This window comes from Scyliorhinus canicula, chromosome 15 (assembly GCF_902713615.1).
Source record: "Scyliorhinus canicula chromosome 15, sScyCan1.1, whole genome shotgun sequence".
NCBI lineage: Eukaryota > Metazoa > Chordata > Chondrichthyes > Carcharhiniformes > Scyliorhinidae > Scyliorhinus > Scyliorhinus canicula.
Window position 1 is genome coordinate 10,890,251 of NC_052160.1, and position 22,706 is coordinate 10,912,956.

At 46.7% G+C, this 22,706-nt stretch overlaps 1 protein-coding gene across 6 annotated transcripts in view; it reads left to right on the forward strand.

The window, feature by feature from the left end:
- The window catches only part of LOC119978736 (tektin-3-like), a 104,555-nt gene that overhangs the window by 30,198 nt on the left and 51,651 nt on the right, over positions 1-22,706 (forward strand). Inside the window, exons 1-2 of one of the 6 annotated variants that reach the window (XM_038820569.1) lie at positions 15,000-15,082; positions 20,315-21,000. In XM_038820569.1, coding sequence (XP_038676497.1) covers positions 20,329-21,000 — 672 coding nt within the window. In that variant the 5' untranslated portion in view covers positions 15,000-15,082; positions 20,315-20,328. Of the gene's footprint in view, positions 1-14,999; positions 15,083-18,173; positions 18,376-19,448; positions 19,523-19,611; positions 19,794-19,818; positions 19,998-20,314; positions 21,001-22,706 lie in introns of those variants that run through there. The other 5 variants (XM_038820573.1, XM_038820571.1, XM_038820572.1 and 2 more) reach the window with 5 other exon arrangements.

Consider the following 22,706-nt stretch of genomic DNA (forward strand, 5'->3'; position numbering starts at 1 on the left):
TCAAAGGAAACTCAAACCAAAATAATAACTTACATTTGTATAGTGCCTTCAACATCCAAGGTGCTTCACAGGATCATTATAAAACATTGACTCGCATCAGGAGATATTAGGTCAGATGAATTTAAGGAATAGGCAATTGAAGGCGATGCCACCATTGGTGGAAGTAATAAATTGGGGATACTCAGGAAGCTAGAATGAAATGAGTGCATATATTGCAGAGGGGTGTGGAGCAGGAGGAGATTACAGAGATAGGAAGGCCATGGAGGGATTTGAAATGTTTTTTGACTGGGAGAGGACCCAGGTCAGTAAGCTGTAGTGTGATAGCTGAATAAGACTTAGCATCATCAACTAGAATCCCTATAGTGCAGAAGGAGGCCATTCAGCCCATTCCATCTGCACCGACCCCCCGCAAAAGAGCACCCCCACTCAGGCCCACTCCCCCGCCCCGCCCCCGCAACCCCACCTACCCTGAACATTTCCAGGCACTAAGGGGCAATTTAGCATTGCCAATCCACCTAACCTGTACACCTTTAATAATAATAATAATAATCGCCCATTGTCATAAGTAGGCTTCAATTAAGTTACTGTGAAAAGCCCCTGGTCGCCACATTCTGGCGCCTGTTCAGGGAGGCCGGTACGGAAATTGAACCCGGGCTGCTGCCTTGTTCTGCATTACAAGCCAGCTGTTTACCCACTGTGCTAAACCAGCCCCTTTGCACACCCTTGGACTGGGAGAAGAAACCGGAGCACCCGGAGGAAACCCACACTGACACGGCAGAACATGCAAACTCCACACAGTCAACCCAAGGCCGGAATTGAGCCTGGGTCCCTGCTGCTGTGAGGCAGCAGGGCTCACCCCCACTCTTCCACCATGGTGCCCTTCCCTTGACAATTCCTGGCAGCAGAGATTTGGATGACTTTGGGTTTACACGGGATAGAATATGTAAGACCAGCTAGTCATACATTGGATAATCAATTCTAGAGGTAACCAAGGGATGAATGAGAGTTTGACAGAAGTTGTACAATGATATGGAGGTGGAAATTGACAAGCTTAGTGATGATGTGACTATGTCAGTGGAATCCCATCCCAGAATCAGATCAGATACCAAAGCTGCCAACCGACTGGTTTAGTTTCAGACTATTTCAAGAAAGAGGGAGAAAGGTGGTAGCCAAAAAAGTGAGTTTGGAGGGGGTAGTAACAACAATGGCTTCAGTATTTCCAACATTTAATTGAAGTAAATATCCAGTTGTGCAGTATTGGATATTGAAAAAGCAGTCTGATAATTTAGCAAATGCTGGCGAGTCAAAGGAGGTACTGGTGAGGTGGAGATGGCATGATCAGCATACATGACAGTTAATGCTGTGCTTTTGGATAATGTCACTGAGGGGCAGCATATACATAAGAAATTGAAAGTGGGGGGGGGGGGGGGGGCATCAAGGATAGATCCTTGGGGGGCGCCAGAGATAACAGTGCAGGAGCAATGAAAAAAAGCCATTGCAACTGATTCTTTGGCTATGATTGGATTGATAACAATGGAACCAGGTGGGAACAGTCCCAGTGGAGAGGCAATGGAGGTTTGGTCACCCGTGTCAAACAGATTGAGAAGGGGGAGGAGAGGACATTTACCTTTGACCCCCTCCCTGGCTATTGCCCTAGGAGTAATATAACATCATATGGGTGTGAAGTTAGGCTAAAAACAACATTATTGTGGCAGGGGAGGAACCGGATTGAAGGGATTCAAATATGGAATTCCGTGAAAGACAGGAATGGATTTGAGAGACAACATATTTGTGGAATTAAAACAGAAAATGCTTGATAACAAATTTAATCTGCCGCCAGGAAACACCTTTAAATATCTGCAAGCACGAGCCTTCCTGAAAAAAACAGGTAGTGGCCTTTCCGACGCTGCCGCCACTGAGGATACAGGACAGGGTCGTTTCCGGCACCTGGGTGGGGGAGGGGAAGGTGTTGGATATCTACCAGGAACTACAGGAGGTGGTGGAAACCCCGGTGGAGGAGGTCAAGGGCAAGTGGGAGGAGGAGCTAGGTGAGGAGTTGGAAGCGGGTCTATGGACAGAGGTCCTGGGTTAATTCCTCCTCGTCATGCACCAGGCTCAGTCTAATTCAATTTAAGGTGGTCCACCGCGCACACATGACGGCAGCGAGAATGAGCAAGTTTTTTGGGGTAGAAGACAGTTGTATGAGGTGCAAGGGCAGCCCTGCAAACCCTGTCCATATGTTTTGGGCATGCCCGGAGCTTAGAGTGTTCTGGCAAGGGTTCGCGAGGGCAATGTCCAAGGTGCTTAACACACGGGTGGGGCCAAATCCAGAGGTGGCGATCTTTGGAGTGTTGAAGACCTGGGAGTTCAGGGGGCGAAAGAGGCCGACGTCTTGGCCTTGGCCTCCCGAGTAGCCTGGAGACGGATTTTATTAATGTGGAGGGACTTGAAGCCCCCGAGTGTAGAGACTTGAGTTACCGACATGGCTGGGTTTCTAAGCCTTGAGAAAATAAAGTTTGCCTTAAGATGGCCTACGGTAGGGTTCTCTCGGAGGTGGCAGCCGTTTGTCGACTTTCTTGGGGAAAATTAAAATGTCAGCAGCAGCAGTAATCCGTGGATGGGTGGGGAGGGGGTGTTGGGGGGGTGGGGGTTGGCGGGGGTGGTGAGTGCTTCATTGGGATGGTGTGGGAAGACTGGGTTGCGTGGGGTAATGTCTATTTAATTCACCTGAGGAAGGAGCAGTGCTCCAAAAGCTATGATGTGGAGATGCCGGCGTTGGACTGGGGTGAGCACAGTAAGAAGTCTTACAACACCAGGCTAAAGTCCAACAGGTTTGATTCAAACACGAGCTTTCGGAGCGCATCTCATCTCCTTCCTCAGGTGATTCACCTGAGGAAGGAGCTGCGCTCCGAAAGCGCGTGTTTGAATTTGTGTTTGAATCAAACCTGTTGGACTTTAACCTGGTATTGTAAGACTTCTTACTGTGCTCCAAAAGCTAGTGTTTGAAACAAACATGTTGGACTTTAACCTGGTGTTGTAAGATTTCTTACTGTGTCTATTTAATTGTTATTGTACATTCTCTTTTTGCACTATGTTAATGTTCACTCTAGTTTGTTTAGTTATTATGGTTACTACTGTTTTATTATGAAAAGTTCTGCGAAACCTTAATCAAAATACTTTAAAAAAAGAAAATGCTTGACAGATTCAGCAGGTCTGGCAACATCTGTGGAGAGAGAAACAGAACTGAAGAAGTATAGACATATGATGAATTATACGTTTGGAGAGGGAATGGGGCAGAATGGAAGGTCAGGGATAGAATGGAGCTAAGGAGAGATTGACAAAATGTCATGGACACAAGACAAAGTGGGTGTTAATGGTGGAATTATGACTGAAGAGGTGCTAATAGTGGTATTAAGGTAAGATAGCAGAATGTGTTAATGGGAGGGCAAAGATCAATGCTCAGTGGAAACAAAACCGATAAACATGGGACAGATGACCATGTGGAGAGTGGTGGGATTGTGTTGAATCAAAAAGGGGGTCAAGATGGAGGGAAGATGTCACAATCTAAAGTTGTTGAATTTAATATTGAGTCCAGAAGGTTGTAAAGTGCCTAATCGGAAGATGAGGTGTTGTTCCTCCAACTTGTGTTGGGCTTCACTGGAGCATTGCAGCAGGCTGAGGGCAGACATGTGGCCATGAGATCTAGATGCTGAGTTGAAATGGGAAGTGACAGGAAGGTTGGGGGTCCTGCTTGCTGACAGAGCGAACGTGTTCGGCAAAGCGGTCACCCAGTCTGCGTTTAGTCTCCTCAATGTAGAGGGGACGGCATTGGGAGCAGCGAATACGATAAGTCAAATTGAAGGAAATCCAAATGGAACGCTGCTTAATCTGAAAGGAGTGTTTGGGGCCTTGAACAGTAAGGAGGGAGAAGGTAGAGGCAGGTGTTGCACCTTCTGCGGTTACAAGGCAAGGTGCTCTGGGGAGGAGATGAAGGGTTGGGGCGATGGCGAAGTGGGGCAGGGTGTGACAGATGGAGTGGTCCCAGTGGAATGCTGACAGAGGGGGAGTGAAGGAAGATGTGTTTAGTGGTGGCACAATTCTAGCGTTGGCGGAAACATAGTTAAGAACTCTGGAGAGGAAAATGAAGTTGGAGATGGGATGATAGTTTGCAAGCACGGGGGGTTCAGGGGTTGTTTTTTTGAGGAGAAGGGTGATGAAGGTGGATTTAAAGGCGAGAAGAACAATGAAGAGAGAGAACCTTCAACAGTATTGGCTAACTGGGAGGCCAGGAGAGGAATGTTGGGTAATTAGTAACTTAGTGGAGATAGGGCCGAGGGAGAAGGACATGGGCCTCAAGGACTAGCTGAACTCACAGAGGACATGATAGGAAAGAAACGAGAGAAAGAAGTGAGTTGAGACTGAGAGTAGGCAGAGTTTTAGGGGAAGTTTAGCCTTGTGGGTTAGTAAAATGGAGGATCATGTCAAAGGCAGCTGATCAAATGACCATCACTCTCGTGCTCTCATTCTCTAAGGAAGTCGAGCGACAAGAGGTCACCAAAACACTGGGGCTTAGGTTATCTGTTATAGCAATGGTTTAGACTCGAAAGGTAACTGGTCTTAATTGAAAGTGAGATGTTTACATCCATTTTGCAAAAGTCTTTCATTTGTGTAGTTTTCGGTGTAAATTGCTCACTTAATAGTGAGACCGAAAATTGCATATAAATTAAACTTAATGGGATGAGGGGAATTAATGGAGCCTGTCCCAATCACAGCCCCTATCCCAATTGAAGCACAACAATTCTGAAGGCATTTGGAGACCTGTGAAGGATTCAAACACTGATGTACCATCAATTGAACGCGAGACGAGTTGCTGAACAAAAGTATGGCTTTAATATACTAGATGTTAGCCCTGCGGTCGATTACAGTAGAAGGACGACCACCGGGAGTACTGGGTATTTATACCCCGCCCTGGAGGCGGGGTTAACTCAGCCTCTCAACCAATCGCGGAGTCGTCACATGACTGGTCTCAACCAACCGATCGAGAGGCACATGACCGACCAGGGCCAATGGTAAGCCGGTGTTCTGCACCAATGGCAGGCAGCTATGCTAATCATACCACCACATTCATCCCTAGCGGAGAAAGAACCCGGGGGGGGGGGTGTCAACAAGAGCTGGGGGGGAGGGGGGGGGGGGGGGAGAACTGGTGGTATGAGTAGCAAGGAGAAATAAAATGTATCCTTGGCTTCCCACTGGCCCAGACATTTAGCAACAGTACATAGTGTCCATACAAGGTCCATGGTGGTGTTGAAGTTAAATGGACTCGATCAGCCTTTTCGTTGCCCGTGACGGCCTGGCAGACCGCCGCAGGGGAGTTGGTGACGTTGGTTCAGCCGATGGTGGTGGTTCAGCTGATGTCCTGGACTCCGGGAGCGATGGTCCTTGAACTGTCTCCGTACCCCGGGCTGGTGGTGGAGACGCCATGGATGGGGAAGGGGTGGCCTGGGTGGGGCGCTGGAGGAAAAGGGGCAGTGGGGGCTTCTGTGGTGAAGGGGGGGAAGGCCGCATGCCGGCGGGTGCCAGGTCCCGGAGGGAGACCATGTCCTGCCAACCGTCGGGGTACTCCACGTACGCATACTGCAGGTTAGATAGATAGAGAAATAGCACAGAACAGGCCCTTCGGCCCACGATGTTGCGCCGAACTTTTGTCCTAGGTTAATCATAGAATTTTGGACAATTTTTCATGGCCAATCCACCCAACCTGCACATCTTTGGACTGTGGGAGGAAACCGGAGTACCCGGAGGAAACCCACGCACACACGTGGAGGATGTGCAGACTCCACACAGACAGTGACCCAAGTTGAAATCGAACTTGGTACCCTGGAGCTGTGAAGCAATTGTGCTATCCACAATGCTACCGTGCTGCCCTTAAGAAGTTAACCTACACTCCATCATTCTACCCTAATCCATGTACCTATCCAATAGCCGCTTGAAGGTCCCTAACATTTCCGACTCAACTACTTCCACAGGCAGTGCCTTCCATGCCCCCACTACTCTCTGGGTAAAGAACCTACCTCTGACATCCCCTCTATATCTTCCACCATTTACCATAAATTTATGTCCCCTTGTAATGGTGTGTTCCACCCGGGGGAAAAGTCTCTGACTGTTTACTCTATCTGTTCCCCTAATCATCTTACAAACCTCTATCAAGTCGCCCCTCATCCTTCTCCGTCCTAATGAGAAAAGGCCTAGCACCCTCAACCTTTCCTCGTATGACTTACTCTCCATTCCAGGCAACATCCTGGTAAATCTCCTTTGCACCTTTTCCAAAACTTCCACATCCTTCCTAAAACGAGGCAACCAGAACTGCACACAGTACTCCAAATGTGGCCTGACCAAGGTTTTGTACAGCTGCATCATCACCTCACGGCTCTTAAATTCAATCCCTCTGCTAATGAACGCTAGCACACCATAGGCCTTCTTCACAGCTCTATCCACTTGAGTGGCAACTTTCAAAGATCTATGAACCTAGACCCCAAGATCGCTCTGCTCCTCCACATTGCCAAGAACCCTACCGTTAACCCTGTATTCTGCATTCATATTTGTCCTTCCAAAATGGACAACCTCACACTTGTCAGGGTTAAACTCCATCTGCCACTTCTCAGCCCAGCTCTGCATTCTATCTATGTCTCTTTGAAGCCGACAACAGCCCTCCTCACTATCCACAACTCCATCAATCTTCGTATCATCTGCAAATTTACTGACCCACCCTTCAACTCCCTCATCCAAGTCGTTAATGAAAATCACAAAGAGCAGAGGACCCAGAACTGATCCCTGCGGTACGCCACTGATAACTGGGCTCCAGGCTGAATATTTGCTATCCACCACCACTCTCTGTCTTCTATCGGTTAGCCAGTTTGTTATCCAACTGGCCAAATTTACCACTATCCCATGCCTCCTTACTTTCTGCATAAGCCTACCATGGGGAACCTTATCAAATGCCTTACTAAAATCCATGTACACTACATCCACTGCTTTACCTTCATCCACATGCTTGGTCACCTCCTCAAATAAGTCAATAAGACTTGTAAGGCAAGACCTACCCCTCACAAATCCGTGCTGACTATCCCTAATCAAGCAGTGCCTTTCCAGATGCTCAGAAATCCTATCCCTCAGTACCCTTTCCATTACTTTGCCTACCACCGAAGTAAGACTAACTGGCCTGTAATTCCCAGGGTTATCCCTATTCCCTTTTTTGAACAGGGGCACGACATTCACCACTCTCCAATCCTCTGGTATCACCCCTGTTGACAGCGAGGACGAAAAGATCATTGCCAACGGCTCTGCAATTTCATTTCTTGCTTCCCATAGAATCCTTGGATATATCCCGTCAGGCCTGGGGGACTTGTCTATCCTCAAGTTTTTCAAAACGCGCAACACATCTTCCTTCCTGACAAGTATCTCCTCGAGTTTATCCGTCTCTTTCACACTGTCCTCTCCAACAATATGGCCCCTCTCGTTTGTAAATACTGAAGAAAAATACTTGTTCAAGACCTCTCCTATCTCTTCAGACTCAATACACAATCTCCCGCTACTGTCCTTGATCGGACCTACCCTCGCTCTAGTCATTCTCATATTTCTCACATATGTGTAAAAGGCCTTGGGGGTTTCCTTGATCCTACCTGCCAAAGATTTTTCATGCCCTCTCTTAGCTCTCCTAATCCCTTTCTTCAGTTCCCTCCTGGCTATCTTGTATCCCTCCAGCGCCCTGTCTGAACCTTGTTTCTTCAGCCTTATGTAAGTCTCCTTCTTCCTCTTAACAAGACATTCAACCTCTCTTGTCAACCATGGTTCCCTCACTCGACCATCTCTTCCCTGCCTGACAGGGACATACATATCAAAGACACGCAGTATCTGTTCCTTGAACAAGTTCCACATTTCACTTGTGTCCTTCCCTGACAGCCTATGTTCCCAACTTCTGCACTTCACGGTTAGCGTGGAGTAACTGGACTTGTTCCACCAACGGGTCGGACTTGTGCACCCGCACATGCTTCCGGAGCAAGATGGGTCCAGGGGCGGGCAGCCACGTCGGGAGAGGGGATCCAGAGGACGACTCCGGAGGACGACTTCCTGGGGAAAACAAGATGACGTTCATGAGGTGTTTGATTGGTTGTTGTACAGAGGAGTGAGCGGATGGAATGTCGGGCATCGGGGATAACCTCTTGCCATCGGGAAATAGGGAGATCTCTGGACTGGAGGGCCAGTAGGATGGTCTTCCAGATGGTACCATTCTCCCGCTCGACCTGTCCGTTACCCCGGGGGTTATAGCTGGTCGTCCTGCTAGAGGCTATGCCCCTGCTGAGCAGGAATTGACGCAGCTCGTCGCTTATAAAGGAGGACCCCCGATCGCTATGTATGTACGCGGGGTAGCCGAACAGGGAGAAGATGGAGAGGAGGGCCTTAATGACGGTCGATGTGGTCATGTCGGGGCAGGGAATGGCGAAGGGGAAGCGGGAATATTCATCGATCACCGTCAGGAAGTAAATGTAGCGGTTGCTAGAGGGAAGGGGCCCCTTGCCTCTAGCAAGCCTCTTGCCTGAAGCCGCTGGCGGATTGCGGCGGACTGCATCCCAGCCACGTAAGCATCTCTGATTAAAAGTTCCATGTGATCAGTGGCTGAAACTTGGAGGCGGGATGCTTTGATCAGATGCGTGCTCTCGGGGTGGTAGAAATGTGGTTTTCACTCTGCGCAGATGTAGCAGTCATGGGTTACTGTCTTGACTTCCTCGATGGAGTAGCGCAGGTTGCGGGTCTTTATGAAATGATAGAAACGGTCACCCCTGGATGGCAGAGGTCCGCGTAGAGAGAGCGGAGGCGGTCTATCTGCGCGCTGGTGCAGGTACCGCGGGCCAGGGCATCAGGAGGCTCACTGAGCTTCCCAGGACGATACAAGATATCGTAGTTGTACGTGGACAACTCGATCCGCCACCGCAGGGGCCCGGCGGTGGGGGGTGGAGGGGGGGGGGGGGGGGTGTGGGGAACAGATTGACGCGGTGCGCTGGAAGGGCCCGGAAGGGCCCGGAGGAGGAGATCCCCGGTCGCTGCACGGCACAGCATCGACCGATTTGGCCTGGCAGACCGTCGAAAAATGGCCCTTCTTCCCGCAGCTCTTACAAAGGGCGGAGCGGGCCGGGCAGCGCTGGCGGGGGTGTTTGGCAAGCCCACAGAAATACCAGCGGGGCCCCGCGGACTTGTCGGGGTGTCCAGCGGCGCAGGCCTGAGGGGGGTCGGGAGCGGCGGATGGCGGTGGGGAAGCGTGCCAGGAGGCCCAGGGCGCTGCAGCGTGGCTGGGGACATAGGCTCGGGCGTTTAAGTCGGCGACCTCCAAGGAGGTGGAGAGAGTCCGTGCCTCAGTTAGGCTGAGGTCGTCTTTTTCCAGCAGCCGCTGGCGGACTGCATCCCAGCCACGTAAGCATCTCTGATTAAAAGTTCCATGTGATAAGTGGCTGAAACTTGGAGGCAGGCGCAATTCCTCCCCAGGACAGCGAGGGCCCGGTAAAAATCGTCTAAGGACTCACCGGGGAACTGTTGTCTGGTAGCCATCAGATGTCGGGCGTACACTCGGTTTACCGGCTTAAGAAATTGTCCTTCTAGTGTATCCATGGCCACGTCATATTCCTTTTCTTCCTCTATCATCGCGTAGGCTGCCATGCCCACGCTGGAATGGAGAATATGAAGTTTCTGTGCCATGGTGGGGGGGCTGCTTGCAGTCGCCAGATAGCTATGGAAACACAGCAGCCAATGCTTGAAGATTGCCGATGCGTTCGGAGTTTGCGGGCTGATGCGGAGCTCCATCTTCAAATTTCTAGTATATTAAATTGATGTACCATCAATTATACGCGAGACGAGTTGCTGAACAAAAGTATGGCTTTAATATACTAGATGTTAAGCCCTGCGGTCGATTACAGGAGGACGACCGCCGGGAGTACTGGGTATTTATACCCCGCCCTGGAGGCGGGGTTAACTCAGCTTCTCAACCAATCGGGGAGCCGTCACATGACTGGTCTCAACCAACCGGTCGAGAGGCACATGACCGACCAGGGCCAATGGTAAGCCGGTGTTCTGCACCAATGGCAGGCAGCTATGCTAATCATACCACCACAAACACTATTAACACTGATAGTATTATTAGACACTAATAACTAAACTATTACTAGTTTTTGCCAAGGTTATAGGTGTAGGCGACTAAAAGACAGGCAAGCATGAAAGGAAGTGAAAGTGCAGAATTCAGTCTGCACTGAATTGACAGCCTAGCATTTGACTTGTTTAGTTGTTGCTGCTTCTGAGGATGGAACTCCCCTGTGGTACCCTACACCATTATTCCATTAGATTAACCCTGCACTATGATTGCAAGGAGGTGAATCATAGAATCCCTACAGTGCAGAGGGAAGCCATTCAGCCCATCGAATCTGCACCAACCCTCCGAAAGAGCATCCCTACTTAGGCCCAATCCCCCGTCCTATCCCCCTAGCCCCACCTAACCTTAAGACACTATGGGGCAATTTGGCATGGCCCATCCACCAAACCTGCACATCTTTGTCAAAGATGTCAATCAAATCTCAGGCCACAGCTGGCTATTATTCCCACTGGATGTTCCAGCCTGATCTTCATGGTAGCTGCAGGTGTCCATGCAGCTAATGACTTCCCTTTGTGTCTGTCAAAGTGTCAACGTATCAAAGGTTGCAAAGAGGTCAAAAAGGGTCGGGAAGGTTAATGCATCACGATCATAGCCACATTGGATGTCATTGATTTTGACTGGGGTTATTTCAGAGATCGTGACAAGGACAGAACTTTGACTGTGAAGGGTTAAATATTGGAGGGTTCGATTCCTGCCTTGGGTGACTGTGTGGAGTTTACACGTTCTCCCCGTGTCTGCGTGGGTTTCCTCCTGATGGTCCGGTTTCCTCACGCGTCCAAAGCTGTGCAGGTTTAGGTGTATTGGCCATGCTAAATTGTCTAATATTCAAAGGTTATGTGGCATTATGGGGATAGAGTGGGGAGGGGGGCCTAGGTAGAGTGCTCTTTCGGAGGGTCAGTGCAGATTCGATGGGCCAAATGACCACCTTCTGCACTGCAGGGATTCTATGATTCTATAAATAGAAATCTCACCTCTGAATCTGAAGATTTGATTTTCAATTCTTTCATGGGGGGTGGCTGTCTCTGGCCGGGCCAGTATTTATTGTTCATCCCTAATTTTCCTTGAGGGAGCAATTAGGAGCCAACCACATTTCTGCGGATCTGGGGGTCAGATCAGGTTAAGAGGGCAGTTTTCCTTCCCTAAAGGACATTAGTGAACCAGGTAGGGTTTTACCACAATCGACAATGCTTCTGTGGCCATCATTAGACTTTTAAGTCCAGATTTTCACGGTGGGATTCAAACCTGGGACCCAGGACATTACCCTCAATCGCTAGATTACTAGGCCAATGACAGACCACTGCCTCCTCTGGCAGAAAACTCTCTTTAGGGTTAAATCAGAAGTATTGTTTATTCATACATTCAAATCCGGGGTTGGTTGTAACTTCGCACACACAAGCACATTTTGAGAAGACAGGAATGAGGAGTTCTTACAACTATGAATAACTTCAAAGGAAAAAACTCAGATATCTATATCAGTTCACGTGATTGCCAAATCAGAAAGTCCGATTCCAGTGAGTGTTCCTTCATGGAGGAGTTACAGTGCAGGTGGGTTCAATTAGCTGAAGCAGGAATTGCAGAATTCCTTTAAAGTTAACAGTGATGCAGCAAATGAGGTCGGTACACGGAGACTTGGACTGTTCTGCAAGAGAAGGCAGGAATCCTCCAGAGAAAAAGACTTTGAGGAGGTTTAGACTTGATGCAGGCTGTTGATCAGCCTGGAGTCCCTGCTGTGATGGTTGCAATCTGAATGTTTCCAGTCTAGAAATATAATATTAATATCATATTAAAACTTTCCCAAGCTTTCAGAAGCAAAAAGCATGTGACATTGCCCATTAGTCAGTTGCAGGCTAACAAGCAGTTTCTAAGCCTCTGGTCAAAATCCATTGTTCACCTTAGCAGATATATATTAGCGTAATGAGTTTTCATGGCTCTCCCTTTCTTACAGGTTCGGTCCGGGGTATAAATTGACTGCTGGTTTTGGTTCCATTGATTGTAATGTGCCCACACAATACGCGTGTGAGATTCTGCAAGGATGAGGGTTTAGCATTTGTCCTGTAACTGTTGTCGGACATTTCCAGAATCTGTAGCCAAATTCTGAATCATGTGACCAGTGGCAGCCATATTTTGGTTCAACAAAGTCCATTTTTTTAATTAAGGAAGGAGGTAAGGTTTGATTTAAACAGTTTATGATCTCTTAGGGACATGACATTCTTGTTCAACGCTCTCAAAAAACACTGATCATTATCACTTTATAGGTTATTGGATCGTGCTGTGCATAAAGTGACTGACATATTTGCCTATGTAACAACAGTGACTACATTTCAAATACTGGCAAGATCAAAGCCGTTGAATTTGGTCCCTGGCACAAAATCAATTTTGCAGCCAATGACTCTATCCCTCTTTCTGGCAAATTTCCGGGGATGTCCGTACTGATTGCAAGTCATGATAAGCTTCTGAGTACCATTAGGAAAACCAGACTTACCTTGGTGTTGAGAGCAGGACTTGGGAGCTCCATGTCCTGGACGTTTTTGTGCATGCACAGGCTTCACATTCGCAGTTCTGCATTTTAAAGTTTTTTGGGTCCAACGCGTCTGTACATGAAGGAAAACCCACGTCCTGTAACCAGGAATGGAGCGTCTTTGAAACAAAGAGTCTCAGACAGGGGATAGGGAAAGGGGAGTGGTCCAAAAGGGCGAGAGGACAGGAGAACACCCCAAAAGAAGAGTCCCAGACAGGGAACAGGGACGGGAACAAGTCCCAGTAAAGTTAAAGACAGAAAATAGGAGCAGAGAAAGAGACTCAAAGCAGGATGGGCTGCAGTTGGCCGACATTAAATGAAGAGTACTCAGGAGAAGCTCTGAAGATCTAAGAGGGTTGCTGACATCGTGCGACAGACCATTGGGGGAAAGGTTCCCATTTGGAGCAGTAGTGTTCTGCTAGGCACAGCCAAGGCACTGAGGTGCGTTTGTGAGTTAGTGCTCGAGTGCATATTCAGGAATCCTGGGGAGTGGAACCATGGGAGTTGAGATTGAAACCCTGTGAGGTGAAGCACTGTTGATTCCACCAGCATTGGAATGACTTTTGGAGATAATTTTGGAGATAAGGGCCGGGATTCTCTGAGCCTGCACCGGGTCGGAGAATCGCCGGTGACGCTGGAAATTCCCGCCATGCCGCTCTGTCGCCCGAACGCGATTCTCCGGTCGGCAGTCGTGCGTGCGCGGTTGACGCGTGCCGGTTGACTGGCCAAGTTCCCGCCGAGTTCCGCCGGCGTGATTCCAACCTGGTACCACCCAGCAGGAGCTCGAACCCGGCTTTATTCCTTGAACAAATGTCTTAAATCTCAAACTTTGTCTATTTAAACAAAACATTATTTGTCACTGACTAGATCTTCCCAAAAACCTGGGAGTCTGCCCTAGGATCATAACAGGTAATATCCGCAACTACACTGACAGTCTATTTTCACCTCCATGACATCACCCAACTCCAACCCTGCATCAGTTCATCTGATGCTGAAGCCTCATTCATATCTTTGTTACTTTTGGTCTTGATTATTAGAGCCATAGAATCATAGTCATTACAGCACACAATGGAATCGTGCTCGGTCTCGCATAATCTATTCCATGTAAACATGAGGCCATCCGATACGTGAGCATTTCCAGTTTTAATCACCTACCATTGACTGTGCATCAACTGCCCAAAGCTCTGAAATGCCCTCATTAAATTTCTCCCCCTCCCTTCCTCTTTTCTTCTTTAATCATAGAATCATAGAATCACTCAGTGCAGAAGGAGGCCATTCGGCCCATTGAGTCTACATCTAGGCCCCATAACTCCACCTATGGCCAATTTTGCATAGCCAATCCACCTAACCTGCCCATCTTTGGACTGTGGGAGGAAACCGGAGCACCTGCAGGAAACCCACACAGACATGGGGAGAACGTACAAACTCCACATGGATAGTGACCCGTGTCGGAATCGAACCGGGTCCCTGTCGCCGTGAGGGATCAGTGCTAACTACTGTGCTCCATAAGTTAATACGCTCCATAAAAAATACCATGTTTTGGTCATTTGTATTAATATCACCTTATCTGTCTTAATATCAGATTTTCTTTGATTATGCTCCTGTGAAGTGCCTTTGGACATGTTAAAATTCCATCGTGTAAGAAAGGACTTTACTGGCTTACCAGTTTTTAATATATTACGAGGTGTTTTTGGGAAATACTTAAATTGATTTTTAACAAACCAATGAAAAATGAATGAGTCAAGGTTGTGGACTGACATGCCACCCTAGGCCAGCCTAAGAGTCCCAAGTTCGATCCCGGCCCTGGGACACTGTCCGTGTGGAGTTTGTACTTCCTCCCTGTGTCTGCGCAGGTCTGACCCCACAACCCAAAAGATGTGCAGAGTAGGTGGATTGGCCACGCTAAATTGCCCCTTAATTGGAAAAAAAAATTGGATACTCTAAATTTATTTTTAAAAGAGTAATGTTGTGAGCGTGACACACAAACTAACTAAACCGAATCGCATGTCTGACACACACGCCGATGCAGAATAATGTTATCCCCTTTCTCACATCCTCTATTTTTCCTTTGTAGGGGATATCAGGGCTAGGAATGGGCCATTCAGTCCCTTGAGGCTGGTTCCCCATTCAATTCGACCATGGCTGATCTGACCAATTGTCTGAAGTGGAGATTAAGAAAAAAAAAGTCCATTGTGTGTGACATCATAATAGTAAAATAACATCATAAAGTTTTGTGTTACCCAGCACTGAGCTTTGTAGCAAGTATCGTAACTATAGTATATCATAGTCAGCAATGGCATGTGAGAAGTATCTCCACTTCTGAAAGTGCCATAATTGATAAGTGACTACTTACACTAGTAAGACACCTGGTCAGTATATGATTCTGTATCTTAATCAGATTTAGCTCTAGATTTTCCTTCTCTCTTTTTCAATCCATTTAATTTTTCGTTCACTTCTCTTTTATACAGTTCCAAAATTTGCCAATTTAGAAAAATTAAATGTTTTTTTCCCACATAATTTCTCATGTTCAGTCTGCAGAGCTGTTTTCTTTCAAGCTTCTTTCCTTTTCTGATATGTTTGTGATATGTCTGTTTCTGTTCCTCTATTTACTTCTGCTGTCTCCTTTCATCCTCTGTCACCGCTTTTTGTCTGATGTTCAATATTATCCATGCTTTACCTTTTTAGTCTTTCACGGGGGACTGATGTGCTTGCTTGCTATCCTCCTATTCTTGTAAGGTTTGTCCAGTCCCTACCACACTACATCAGCCTATTATTCCTGCAGCTTGATCTCATCCACCAATATTTTTTTCATTCATTCTTGGGACATGAATGCCGCTGGCAAGGCCTGCATTTATCACACATTTCTAATTGCCCTTGGACTGAATGGCTTGCTGGGCTATTTCAGAGGGCAGTTAAGAGTCACCCACATTACTGTGAGAGTGGAGTCACATGTAGGCCAGACCAGGTAAGGAAGAAGGTTTAGTGAACCAGATGGGTTTTTAAGGCAATCTGGTAGTTATTATCACTACTGATGAATAGTTTGTTTTTTAAATTCTAATTAATTGAATTGAAATTCCTCCATCTGATGTGCCTGAAGCATTAGTTTGGGTCTCTTGATCAGAATATTAACATTACCTCGATGCTGCCGTTCTCTCATCTGCATACTCTCCCCTCACACCTCAAGGATGAGTGTAGTAGGCAGCAATTGGTGAAATCAGTCTCATAACCACATTGCACATTACAAAGGGTCATGACACCTGGCCAGGATGAACATGTGAGCTAGAGAGAGCTGACTTTGCAGAATATCTAACAATGCCAACACTCAAGAAGTCAAGAGTTGTATCCTGGAAGGTAAGAACACCAAGAAGACGGGAACTCTGCTAACAATAGGATCCAGGGGGCAAAATGCCATAGCTGCCAGGGTTCAGGAGCTGTGGCTGGGGACTGGACATACAATGGTCGATTGTCTGGCCTCCAAAGCTCTGGGAGAAGCAGCAGGTAAAACCAAACCCCCACTACATCATCAGCTGAAATTCACTGATGGTCCAGAAAGTAGAGGCTTCAATTCAGAAAACCAAGAGTGGTAAATTGCCTGGCTGGCCTGTAATATCTGCTTAAACCCTGGGAGGAGGCAGAAATGTGCACTGAAATCTAACATCAGCTGACAAGCGATTCCTGTGAGCAAGGGGCTGTGTCTGAAGATTAGAACTGAGGAATATTAATCGGAACCTGGAAAAGCAAAGGCAGGAGAACAGAGCACGGAAGCGTCAGAGGAAAGAACCACCTGTCAGGAATGGCCTTTGCACACACAATTCTTGGAAGAATTGAAGATGTACGCTTCATTAAGAGAAGACTACAGCAACATGACAAGTCTACCATGGCCACAAATTGGGGCTTCACATCAAAGGAAGACATATGGATGATACTAAATGTCACCCTGGATAATCTGCATTAATTTCAGCAGCCTTTGCTTTGACTGTAGCCGTGACATGTTAAAGCACGAATTGTGAGAAACTGTGTTTGGAAGCATTCATTAACTCGGACTGGGGTCCATACGGATTTTGGTTTTTTTTCCATGGAATATGGGCGTCCGTGGCTAGGCCACATTTATTGCAAAAATGCTAAGAGATAATAAATCTGGCACCCAGGATTCTTAAAGATGAGGCTGAACCATTAGACCTTGAGCGCAGTCATTCAAACACCAACCAATGTACAGCACTTCAGCTTGGCAAATGCCACCACTGTGTTCCACCACCGTGAATAACAAAACCATAGACACTTCATCATTTTAGCCCATGAGGGGTAAATACATAGAAAAGATATATTAATAAGTAGAGATCGTTGGAGTTTTATGTAATTTCTTCATCAGAGGATATGGAATTCCCGGATCTAATTAGCAACAACATTTAGTTATTCCAGTCCTGACATATGCACCAAACATATGACTTGATACAGTTTATGACCAACCATAACTGAATTTGTTTGACTGGTGGTGCCTCTAACAAACATTTGGAGTCCGCTAACGCAAATATGCCAGGTCAGTGGAGATCAAAAGGTACACAGCAAAACCCTAAGTCTTCAAAATCAACAGTCTCTGACCATTTGGGCATATTGTTCAGTCAGATTAGGGCTCTGACATATAGGGAGCCCTGCAGACATAGCAATCAAAGCTCCCTCTAGATTGGCATAGACTTCAAGGTCAAGCAATTGCCATTTGGATCCGAATAGTCATGCAGGACCTGGCAAAGCTCACACTGAAATTGTATTGCATGCAAAGCTAGAAACATTACACACATTCTCAGAATGTCCATTCTCTGGCACAATACATTTCTGTGGTGAAGGTTCAACCAACTAACCATCCCCAAATTAGTTAGGCTTTAGGAAGGGTATTTCTGCCACCCAAAAGCTTTGGGTTCTTGATCTCATATGCAATTTGAGATATTCCTGGGACTCTGATCTGCATCTATCCATTTTCTTTCATTGTGTCAAAACCTTGCACAGTAATCTGCTGGTCAAACTGACTCCATCTTTCACAACTCTTCTTATAATTTTATCTCAGTACGTTTGTGGTTTGCCTGTTTTGGAAATGGCAGCTCCATCAATCTCACTGAGGTGTTGCTCTTGTTGGTTGTCTATTTGAAAGGTGATGGGGAAAGAAGAGAACGGGCCAAGGTTAATTACCAGGAGCTAGTGCAATCAGTAGTTTGAACCCTTAGCTCCACTGGCACCAAAAGTGAGCTTAATATCATAACTTTTATCTGACCAAGACACCAGGTAACAAGCAATGAGGTAAACAATGAAATTGCACAATCCTGAGTGCTGTAATAGCTACACTAACAACTAATTTAAGATAACCAGTCAGGCTCGTAACATGGCTAATTTCTGCTCGCTGGAAGTGGCACATATTCAAATTGCATTCTCTGCAAACAAATGGAATATGTTCAAGGCTTGTTCCTTTCTTTTAATTCCCGGAAGCCTGGAGAGCTCTTTACTTCCCCGTTGCTTTCCCAAAGTCAATGTGCTGGCCAATCAAAGTCGGCTTGCCAACCAATCAGTGCCTTTTTCGGCTGTAGTATAAATCGTTGTGATTGTTTGAAATTTGACCTGATGAGAGCAAGATGAAAAGGTTCTGCGATATGTCTCTCTTTTCAGCAGGAATGAGGTAATAGCAAGTGTGTTCCCCCCCCCCCCCCCCCCCCCCAAAGTATCATTTGATGAGAGGTTAATGGGTGATTGTTCAGAACTGCTTGACATTCTGGAAATTAGGTGAATTAGCAGCTCAGGGGAGGCCTAAATATTGACTGACGCAAACAGGATTGCCCATTCCACAACTGTGATGCCGACTTTTAGCCCTACTGCCTCACAGCGCTGAGGTCCCAGGTTCAATCCTGGCCCCAGGTCACTGCCTGTGTGGAGTTTGCACGTTCTCCCCGTGTCTGCGTGGGTCTCACCTTCACAACCCAAAGTCGTGCAGTATAGATAGATTGGCCACGCAAAATTGCCCCTTAATTGGAAAAAAAATTGGTTACTTTAAAATTTTATTTAAAAAAAACTATGATGCTGACCACCACCTGTGAACTTTATTATTCCACTGCACCCTTATTTGCATATTTTATTTTAATGATTCTTGTCCTGTTACAGATGACTTTTACAGTTTGCACTCAGCCTGTGTCTCTGTACTGGTCCCCTCGGAGCAAATAAAGGTGCTTGAGATCATTGCCTCAACAGGGGCTCCCTTGCCTATAAGCGAATAGAGCAGTTTCACATTACAAGGGAGTCTGGGATGGGGTCAGCTTTTTAATTGAACTCTGAATTGAACTGTGGGAGCAGCAGTCACTGACAACAGCAGAATGAGTGAGGGGGAGAGAGAGGTGACAGTCAGATTGGTTTGGGGGTGGGAGCATGGGGGGGTGGGGTAGACGGGAAAGCACCCCAAGCTGAAGAGGCGGTAGTTTGTGTGTGTGTGTGTGTGTTTCCCCTCCACCTAATAGGGAGCAGGTCATAACTCACAAGAAGTGCAGCCAGGGACCTTTGATGGAGAAGTATTTCTATTGCATCGGTTGAGACTCTGTAATGTGCCTCCAGATCTCATTGCCACCACTTGGAAAAAAGCTTCAGATTGAAGATGGGGGTTTAATGTGTGCTGGTGTGCAAGTGTGGATGCCGTGCACTCTAAAAACACCCCCCACCCTCCCTCTTCCATCAATCATCGGATTAGAATCTAGTCATTTCCCATAGGCTGCAAGCAGCAGCCAGCAGCAGCAGCAGGCGTCAACATGGAGGAGTGAGCTGGACCCTGGCACTCTCGAGTAGGGAAGAAGCCCTGTTTTTATTCCGGGAGAACCCCGTGGCTTGCCTTCTCTCCGCCTCCCTTCCCAACCTTTGCAGCTGGCTGCAGTTGCTAAGGTCGAGGATGTTGCAGCGTCCATGGCAACCGCCGGGCTCTGCTCGGGCGAAGCAGAGCACATCTGCACTGAGTGGGCAGAGATAGAGAGAGAGAGAGAGGGACCCACACAGGCACAAGCACATTGTGTAGAGCGGGGATAGAGGATGCAGCAGCGTTCCCGTTTACCTCGACGTGTGAGCTCATGGGGTTATAATAAGCCCGTTAACTCGGAAGTGGTTCGCTATGAGGCACGGGCGCCCCCCTTTTGTGTTTGCAATGTGATTAATGAGACATCTATCTATATTTTAAAAAAATACACCTGCAATAGGTGCAGAGCACATCCATAGACCAGAGCTGGCATCGTTTTAAATACCGGATCTTGGGCTAATTGCAAGAATGTTAGTAACGTATGTTGGTTATTTAGAGAGCTGCTTTTTAATAGCCAGCTTTATGATGTTGCGTGTGTCATAATGCGTCGTAAGAAAGTTTTATGATAACTGTATTATGTCATTACTATAATTAGATGTGGTCAAGATCTGTTGCACTAACCTTTAGCGGGGTTGACCAGATATTGCATAGCGTTTTGTAGTTTGACGTTGCTAGGACCCTTTCTCTCCCACTCTTCTTTATTTGAAGGCTTAGTTGCCTTAATCTGTCTTAGATCTGCATAAATAGATATTTATCCCAAACTAATAGGATAACGTTTATTTTATAGGAACTGTAACCACCATGTATGGCAGATGTTGTACAGCAGGTGTGGAAACAAGGTGCAGTAGTGTCAACTTGCCATGGAGACCAAGCACCTATTACAAGGTTGCAGGCGTCAATACCACCCTTGGACCTTATACTAGGAATTTATGTGGGCGGCAGTACCCGGTGATGACATCGTATCCACCAATGACCTCCTGCCCATCAGTCAGCGGAGGCCCCATCATCAACTGCCCCGTGCCTTCGTATCCTGTGATGCACTCATGCCCGGCAATAACCCCACGACCACCAATAAACTGCCCTGTAGTGAATCCTTGCTCGGTGATAGATCCATGCCCTTCGATGGATCCGTGCGCCCCGGGTACCTCCAACCGGATTGCCCTTTTCAGCAGATACACCCCAGGGGAATGGGTGGAGTCCAACCACAACAACTACAAGCAGTCAAATTGTTCCAGGCACAATGCAGAGAAGCTCAGGGAGGACACCTCGAGACTAATCCAGGACAAGGCGCAGCTGACCAGGAAAGTGCAGAATGACACCAGCAACAACATTGGCGAGAGGGTGCAGGACATCAGCTTTTGGAAATCAGAGCTGGATCATGAACTTGACCAAATTATCATGGAGACGCATGCTCTCAGCCAAGTCAAGAAAAGAGTGGAAAAAGCACTGGAAGAGACTGATGCACACCTACAGGTCAGAGAGATAAGCATATAGATTGTTTCTCGATAAGTATTCAGCAATTACATCACAATCATTCATCCTTCGCTCTAAATTCTATTACATGCCAATAGCACAGAGCACATGATCACTAATATCTACATTTGTCAGAAAAGACCATTGACATTTTTGTAAAGAAAAGTTAATAGGACAGTTTTAAGCCTGGCAGGAATTCATTGCAAGAGCTTATTTCCAGTTTCTGATGTTGACTTAAACTGCCTTGTTTTCTTTTCCAGTTGATGATACAATCTAAGCTCTATCGCCCACTCAGTTTCAGTTTCCCATCTCTTCTGTCATCAACATGATTATGTTATGGTGGCATGGTGGCGCTGTGGTTAGCACTGCTGCCTCATGGCACCGAGGACCCGGGTTCGATCCCGGCCCCGAGTCACTGTCGGTGTGGAGTTTGCACATTCTCCCCGTGTCTGCGTGGGTCTCATCCCCACAACTCAAATATGTGCAGGGTGTGTGGATTGGCCACGCTATAAGTGGAACAAAAATAATTGAGTGCTTTAAATTTATTTTTAAAAAATTATCATTTTAAACATTAAATAATGAACTGAAATAATCTGAACAATTGGAGGCATTTTTGGTACGAACATTATTATATGCTTTCAGTGGGGAAGGTTAGATTTGACCCATTTTCACATATATATTTATGAAGTTACGTATGTTCATGAATGTTTTCTTCATTATTGTTTGAATGAAGGATCAAAATTAGAGGAGTTTGGCAAATAGGATAATACCAAAGGAATATTGAATGCACTCTGTGCCTTTTAAATTTTTCTAATATCGGAAATACATGACTTTTCTATCTTTGATCACTTAAAAAAGATGTTAAATAGCCATTGCTATACCTGATTATACCCGATAATACTATAGAAAAATGTAATAAATTAAAAATTTAGGGCAAGACGTTGGGCAAGTGAAACATGTTTTAGTGCTGGAGAAATACTATATCATTAGGTTTAGAGCCGTTTTGGAATGGTAGAAGAAACAATCTAATATGAAGTTATGCAACTGGAAGGTGGTGATTTTCCATGAAGTTGGAAAGTGACCTGGCCCAGGAGAATTGGAAACCAAGATTGGGTGGGTAAAATAGTAACTGGGCAGTGGGGGGTCATCAAGAATGAGGGCGGCATTTGGCACCGTGGTTGGGACTGCGGCGCTGAGGACCCGGGTTCGATTCCAGCCTCGGGTCACTGTCCGTGTAGAGTTTGCACATTCTCCCCGTGTCTGCGTGGGTCTCGGCCTCACAACCCAAAGATGTGCAGGGTAGGTGGATTGGCCATGCTAAATTGCCCCTTAATTGGAAAAAAATTATAATTGGGTACTCTAAACTTTTTTTAAAAAAAGAATGAGATAGTTTGGGCGCAGGCTAATGGGGAATGGAGAGACAACCTAATCTAGAGCTCACTATGACCGAGGTAAAAATGAGGCAATAAAATGGGATGTTGATAAATACCAAGTTCATAATGCAGTGGGGAATCCAAACAAGTTCAGAAAGCAAAGAACAACCTGCTTCGTCATTCAATAAAATCTTTGCTGATCTTTGACCTCATCTCCATTCTATCCCCAACTTCCTTGATTCCCCTACAGTCCAATAGTCTATCAACTTCAACCTTGAATATGCTCGATGCTTGAGAATTCGATGATTCACTGCCCTCCGAGTGAAGAAATTC